The sequence below is a fragment of the Tubulanus polymorphus genome, chromosome 1, assembly GCF_964204645.1.
Source record: "Tubulanus polymorphus chromosome 1, tnTubPoly1.2, whole genome shotgun sequence".
Taxonomy (NCBI): Eukaryota; Metazoa; Nemertea; class Palaeonemertea; order Tubulaniformes; family Tubulanidae; genus Tubulanus; species Tubulanus polymorphus.
Genome location: NC_134025.1, coordinates 4,657,843 through 4,664,672, shown reverse-complemented (window position 1 = coordinate 4,664,672; position 6,830 = coordinate 4,657,843). Strand labels below are relative to the sequence as shown.

Here is a 6,830-nt window from a genome sequence, read left to right as displayed (position 1 = left end):
TTACACTATATTTTAATTGTGTTGTTAGTTTAGTCTTGAGAAGGAGAGCAATGATCATTCATTTTACGAGGAGACGGATGAAATATGCATTCAAAAATTCATGAAGACTAAGAATATTTAATGCATTTCATATGACTCAACATGGCAAATACGGGAGGATTCTTGTTGGTGGCAGAAGCTAGGCACCCATAACCATTAGTGTAACGTTCTGTCCATGCTATGGTGATGATTTATAGAGAATACCACTAATACTGAAAAATCAAATCCCGAATGCTTCCTTTGAGCTAATAGTTTATTTGATTCAATATTTGGACTATATCCTAATGGCCATCTCCAGGAATGATAGACACATATTGTTCACATCCAAAAATTCCATATAAATCGGCAGAGGTTCAGCGTTATGGCGAATTTTTTTCTAAGAGTTAATATTAACGCTGCAGAGGATATGTATGATGCATCAGTAGAGGCTGCCATGGATAAAAATAACTCGAGCTATTACTTCATCGTAACCGCTGAAGATGGCAGGGTAGGTACTAATACTGCACTGCAGTTACTGTATGTTTGATATATCTATTTACCGATGGGCTTACTTTTTCATACCATGCTTGTCGATTTATGATAAGATCGTGTCACAAGAAAAAAGACTTTCGAAACCTATTTGATATACGACGCTTTCGTAAAATGCGCCTCTGAGTTAGTGTGTCTCTTTACAGAGTTTGTGATGCTGTTCGCAATAACCGCACCGCGGTGCTGCCGCTGTTGCTCGCAGTTCCTATACATTCAGACGACTTGGAAAGATCCATCTTCGTGGCCGTAAAAAATGGATTCGTCGAATGTTTGAAAATTTTACTTGACCATGGAGCGAATGTTAATATATATGACAGGGCTAATATGACACCGTCTGCGCTGGCTGCACAAAACTGTAAGCTTTTCGATGTTTTGGTCACCTTGGTGGAAACTGACAAAGTTGACATCAATGGAAGATGTCGATATGGAAGTACCGCCCTACACGTTGCAGCGCGTGCTGGAAATGCGAAAGCAGTTGATATTCTATTATCACGCGGTAAAGCCAATCCGAACGTAAGAGATGACGAAGGGGCAACTCCCTTGATTAATGCCGTTCGTTTTAGCAATTGTATGCACGAGATCGTGAAATTACTAATTAAGGCGAGAGCTGATGTAAACCTAAAGGATTCCAAAGGACGCAACGCTCTTCATTACGCCGTTATCAGACTAAAAGGTGTCGATCTTTTGATCTCTGCCGGATGCGATGTCAACGCACAAGACGAACATGGAAATACTCCGCTTATTTTGGCTGCTTCTGAAGGACTTTGTGCCATGATTAAAACTCTACTGTCTGCTGATATGTGCAATGTAAATCTTCATAACGAATCTCGTAAGACCGCTTTTCATATTTTGGCGACAAAAGGTCACGCGGGATGCCTGGATGAACTGTTCAAAAAAGGTGCAAACATTGACACCATGGACGGTGTTACGTCACCGCTTTACGAGGCTGTTGTTCATGGCAGAGCTGAAGTCGTCATATTTCTCATTCAAAAGAACCACGATTTAAGTAAGGTAGCCGCCATCGATGCCTATAGACACGGCCATATGAATATCGTAAAAGTGATGATCGTAGCTGGTTGCGCACATGGGGAAGTCGGGCATCTTATTGATGAACCAGTAGATGAACAATTACAAACACGATGGCCGGATATGTTGAATTGGTTACACGAGGTTTTGGACAATCCATTTCCATTAAAATCGCTGTGTAGATTGAAAATTAAAGGTCTTCTTGGTAAAAGAATTGACGATAATGTTCATCGTCTACGTTTACCACAGTTCCTTATCAATTTCATCTTGATGACAGACTTAAACGAATATGTATAATCTGACATTTCTCGGGAATGTCCTTGGACTTTCTGTCTTCTGTAAAATCAGTTCGCTTAATTCAAGATATAAGAACCTTTCAAAGTAGAACGACAGAGGTCAAAAGGACATGTCCTTAGGTTTAATAGCTATGCTTCCCCACTTTCATATGAAAACAAAGTTTTCCTGTATTAGACGTACTGTACTACATGTATAATATACGCTATTGGTAAAACTATTTCGAGCTATCGCGCTTTCATTTGCTATGTCATGTGACTCCAATATTTACTGTTTTAAGTAGGCTCGATGAGAAATCATTTCTGTATACGGAGTAACGACGACTCGACAGCATTAGCTCCGGGAAAGTAAGTGGAACAAATCTATTTGGCTGCTGGTACGATCGAATGATTGCAAATATCAACTTCTATTGTTTCATCTAAGATTTCACAGCAGAGATGTGGCTGAACGCGTCGAGTTTGGTAGCAACGTTTCTGTTCTTTTTGGAGGCGTATCATGCTATTGGGCATGCCGCGGTTATGTTTAGAATTCGCATGCTCCCACGAAAAGATTTAGTTCGCGTCCGTTACTATTTCTTGTTTGATACACTGACCGTGTTTGTGACTGCGTTTTGCTACACTGGTAAATTGCGATGGCTTGCGATTCTACAAATGTGTCAACATCTTTATTTCTTCTTTACGTGGAACATATCTTGGTACACCAGAAGGGTAAGCCCGTTAAGATAGATGATACTGTATCACATATCACATGCGTGTATAAGAAAGAAATAAAATGTCTTCCCAAATACAGTTCCAGAAAAAGAATCCACTCCAGTACTAGCATAGGAAATTATTCCTACGTATGCTAGTACTGAGCCTAATCTCCTGTTCTAAAACAGGTTTGTCGATTCGATTAGAATTATTAACTGCAATATACACGTCATTAGACTAACGAACATATACGACCTATTTCAATCTCATATATTAATGGAAAAAAACATATATTTATTGGCAGGTTATAAGTTGGAGTTCCTTGGATTGGCTACACAGTGATAACGCGAAGAATCGCACGGAATGGGATTTGTTTTTGGGGACTGCATTTGATTTGGCCGTCCACATCATCCATTGTTACATCCTCAGTCAGTATATGTCGAATATCGAGACACTGGCTGGCATATTTTGCGCGCAAGTGGTTTCATATGCTGTTATATTCAGTCCTTCGTTTGCTTGGAGTGGTCCTCGCACTATGCCTGCATGGATCAGAAAAAGAATCGCCAGAATCCCGGATTTTAATTGATCGATTTTTATGTCTGAATTTCGATATTACCGCATCTGATTTCAATCGTTAGTACTAGTCCCTGTGTGAGAAATAGCGTCATAAACACTGTCATAGATTGTAACAATTTGGTGCGAATTTGATTTGATATTTATGTGCTTTATTGCTGTATTTATGTATACAGTGCTTTATTTTCACTTTTATCCAAGTAATTTTCTAAATCTTGAATAAAGAATGTTTTTTGAGTCTTCACTCGTGCTGTTTTGATAACATTAATGATATGTTTAGTAGAAAGTTGTGACCATTATCGCAATAATTTCCCGGCGTTAACAAAATAATGGAAACGCAATCTTTGTACCCTTGGAAGATATTTGATAATTTGTGCTTCTATAGATTCGGGCATGTATTATTAGGACTGCGTTAGGCACGCCTGGTGTATTGACGCCTAGGTTATGGGGGTACATAGAGAATAATGTGCTATAATGAAAGTATTGTAAATAGACTCATGGTTCATGTAAAAACATGGCTTCACCAGTTTTTAGGTCATTGTTCCAATTTGTTATCGTTTTAAATAGATTTCATAGAAAAATATACTTGAGCGCAACCGAAGCCATTTTCGATAACATTGAATGTCATTGACCTCGAAAATGTATCGCACAGCTTTTTAATAAGGAGAGATATTGGGATTTCATGATATATTGAAAAATATCAAACATTTATTCGTATATATGTAGAACTATATAGGCTAATAAATAAAACTAGAGGTTCTTTATTCGTGATGTGTCTTGTTGTAGCACATGGATATAATGTATGAATGCAGATGAGGTGCGTAGTTTCATGCGTATTCGAGGATCTGTGACAAAGAACTTCTTCGGTAAATCGACGAGACGTCTTGGCGACTTTTTATGAAGGTATATTACGAACAATGTCACTCAGAAACGCATGTGCGACAATCAGACAACCAACGACGTGTAAGCGCACATCCAGAGACGACTGTGATATCAAACGCATTGGGAAAAACTCAAAATCAATTTTTATTTAAAAAGATATACAGGTATGAATTGTTCCGTGTTTTTAGGGGATTGTATGCAGTCTAGTATCCGGTTCTTTACTCAAGATAATCGATCCTCTCCGAGCAACAAACAACTCTCTCGTGACATACATTGATGATGAATTTATTTTCTGATATCAATTGGTTGAAATAGCAAATGAATTATGTATCAACAACATATACAAACATAAGCGATTACTCGTATATAAATAATTTGAACCAGGATAGACAACTTAGTATTTCCTTTTAAAGCGAAATTCATATCATGTAGTATCTATGTGAAAATTGTGAGCTGATGCCCATCAACCACAGGCGTTTAATACAGAATGAAAGCAATTAAAAAATTAAGATTAATTTCGTTTTTTAGTATCATCTCGTTCGTCGTATATATACTGAAGACAATTAAAGTAGAAACAGAACATAAGGAAATGCCCGCAAGAGTACAAAGAGATAAGCACTGGCCACAAATCGGGCCACAGAGTGGGGGGAGTTTTAAATTGACACAATAAACATAAGAGAAATGCAACACTAACAGATGGTACAAAAAAATCCTCAATGTAAAGTTTATCAAAATATGACGGACTCGCGATATTCCACAGTTTCGACCCATATCTTAGGAATACCAGAATGATAAACAACACTTGCATTGCTAGACATGGAAGAGATAGTAAGTCTCTCATTAGTAATGGATACATACTAAATGTTGATATCAAAAGAAGCCACATACACATCAAGGGCTGCTCGGGGAGAAGTAGACAAACTGGTAAAGCTACGAGAAGAATCGATTTCTCGTGAACTTGGTACGAAAAGAGATAGAACACTAAAGCAACATTTACCAATGACAGCTTGAAATTACGAAATGTTGGTTTACGAAACAAGTGTAACGAGGATGGCAGTACGCAGAGACAAGTCGTTATCAAACTAACTGCACTCATTACACTAACCGGAAGATCTTTGATTTTTTTGAATGGTCTCGGAAGAACAGTAAGACTGCACCAAACATTTGAAACTTTATCTTCAAATATTCCTCGTTTAAGTGGAAACAACCGATGAATAACTTGCAGAGGCTGAGAAATGTCACAATCTTTCAGAAACGGGAACCAGCAAATAACAAATGTCACGATCACTGAAAATGCCAATAAGTTGAAGCTTTTAAGAGCTTTATTCGTAGTTGGCTGTTTGAAACAGTTGCCGAGTAAATACGAGAAAAATGGCAATGCGTGATAGAGTTCCATTTGTTTGTAATTTAAGGCAAGGCAAAAGAAAACTGAAGCCATTAGGTTCCATTGTTGCCCTATCAATATTATAGCCCACAGCGCAAGTCCAAGGCTAACACAGTTATACTGAAAATGCCCATGATCTACCAAAACTAAGCCGGGATACAACATTGAAATAACAATATTCATACAACGGTCAATACTGTCAATATTTCCAGTTTTATCAAACGCGAAATGATACATAATGATAGCTGGCAAATATATAAGAATATCAACTATTAGAACTGTGTATCTCATGAATATTTTGTGAGTTTCATGGAATGAATCGGCAATACGAATCTGGTGATGATATTCACTAGCGTTCAATGGAACAAACAGTGGATTGATTCTATGCGCTATAGCACCCATTAGATAGCTGTGATACGCAGTCAATGGCGGGTAATCTAGACCCCAATATTGTAGATTGTTTTCAGATGTATTATGATACCATTCTTTTGCAGGTAGATGGTAGGTTATCTCCATCCAGTGTCGTTGAGCCTCAAAATCTCCATACATTGGTTTCTTGTCATGTCCGGAATATGGAAAAAGTGATACTGCCCAGCGCACAATTACAGCTATCAAGATACACCCGGTCAATTTCATAGAATCCATTTCCTGTAAATTGAATTTAAAAAATTGATAACCACAAAAAACAATCAAGAGAAAGAAGATAAACTGAAGTAGTATTCCAGTACTCTAGCCGTTGTTCCCTACGTTGTTGGTATTCAGACTATTGTGCACGATTCGTCACGTGTAGATGAAGAAGAACTACTACTATACTGCGCCTACCTCAAGCTAGTACTGTCTATACCGGTCCTACTAGCTAGCTAAGGTCTAAGCTATGTCAATGATAGCGTTTCGAGACGGGGAGGCATCACTAACCATTATTTATTTTGAGTTTATTTCTTGCATTCCTATCTAAAATTTCAGTTACCTTTCTTGTTCTTAGCCTTGTATCAGTTTAAAATCATAAAATGCGATTCATCCAGTCCTTTTGTAGCAATCGGCTCCACAATGAACGTGGTTTTCCCCAGATTTCGCTTCCGGGTAAAGTGGCTGTGGCTTGATGTGTGCGCGGGGAGTTGGAACTTGTTATTATCAATCAAGTTCGAATCCTGAATTTCGAAAGGTTTCTTTCTAGGTTATGATCGGAGGTCCGCATTAACTAGACACCGTATTTGGCCCATTCTAGTAAGCTAAATGTACCGTACATTTAGCTAGTCTTTTTTTTTACAAATTAGTGAGCAGTCAAATTAGTGAGCATGCCAAATTAAAAGCCAAATTTTTAGATTCAGCATAGGCCGGGCCAATCATCCAAAAGATAAAAATGAAGTATAAGATTATCATCGTGCACAATAATACAATTTATTAATACAATGATA

General features: G+C 37.9%; 2 protein-coding genes across 2 annotated transcripts; one reads left to right on the top strand and one right to left on the bottom strand.

The window, feature by feature from the left end:
- The first annotated feature begins 2,140 nt into the window (after positions 1 to 2,140).
- On the top strand, positions 2,141 to 3,899 carry LOC141914597 (uncharacterized). Its single transcript, XM_074805837.1, has 3 exons — positions 2,141 to 2,234; positions 2,311 to 2,594; positions 2,881 to 3,899. Exons 2-3 carry the CDS (start codon positions 2,325 to 2,327, stop codon positions 3,160 to 3,162), a joined length of 552 nt encoding a protein of 183 aa, XP_074661938.1. The 5' UTR covers positions 2,141 to 2,234; positions 2,311 to 2,324; the 3' UTR covers positions 3,163 to 3,899.
- Positions 3,900 to 4,327: 428 nt separating this feature from the next.
- On the bottom strand, positions 4,328 to 6,488 carry LOC141908693 (dolichyl pyrophosphate Man9GlcNAc2 alpha-1,3-glucosyltransferase-like). The gene is made up of 2 exons (XM_074798839.1): positions 6,383 to 6,488; positions 4,328 to 6,063 (listed from the first exon to the last, which is right to left on the bottom strand). Exon 2 carries the CDS (start codon positions 6,058 to 6,060, stop codon positions 4,543 to 4,545), a length of 1,518 nt encoding a protein of 505 aa, XP_074654940.1. The 5' UTR covers positions 6,061 to 6,063; positions 6,383 to 6,488; the 3' UTR covers positions 4,328 to 4,542.
- Between the last annotated feature and the right edge of the window lie 342 nt (positions 6,489 to 6,830).

Coding starts and splice junctions, on each gene's coding strand:
- LOC141914597 (XM_074805837.1), top strand. CDS start 2,325: ATGTGGCTGAACGCGTCGAGTTTGGTAGCAACGTTTCTGTTCTTTTTG. Junction 2,595..2,880: donor TATCTTGGTACACCAGAAGG/GTAAGCCCGTTA, acceptor ATTTATTGGCAG/GTTATAAGTTGGAGTTCCTT.
- LOC141908693 (XM_074798839.1), bottom strand. CDS start 6,060: ATGGATTCTATGAAATTGACCGGGTGTATCTTGATAGCTGTAATTGTG.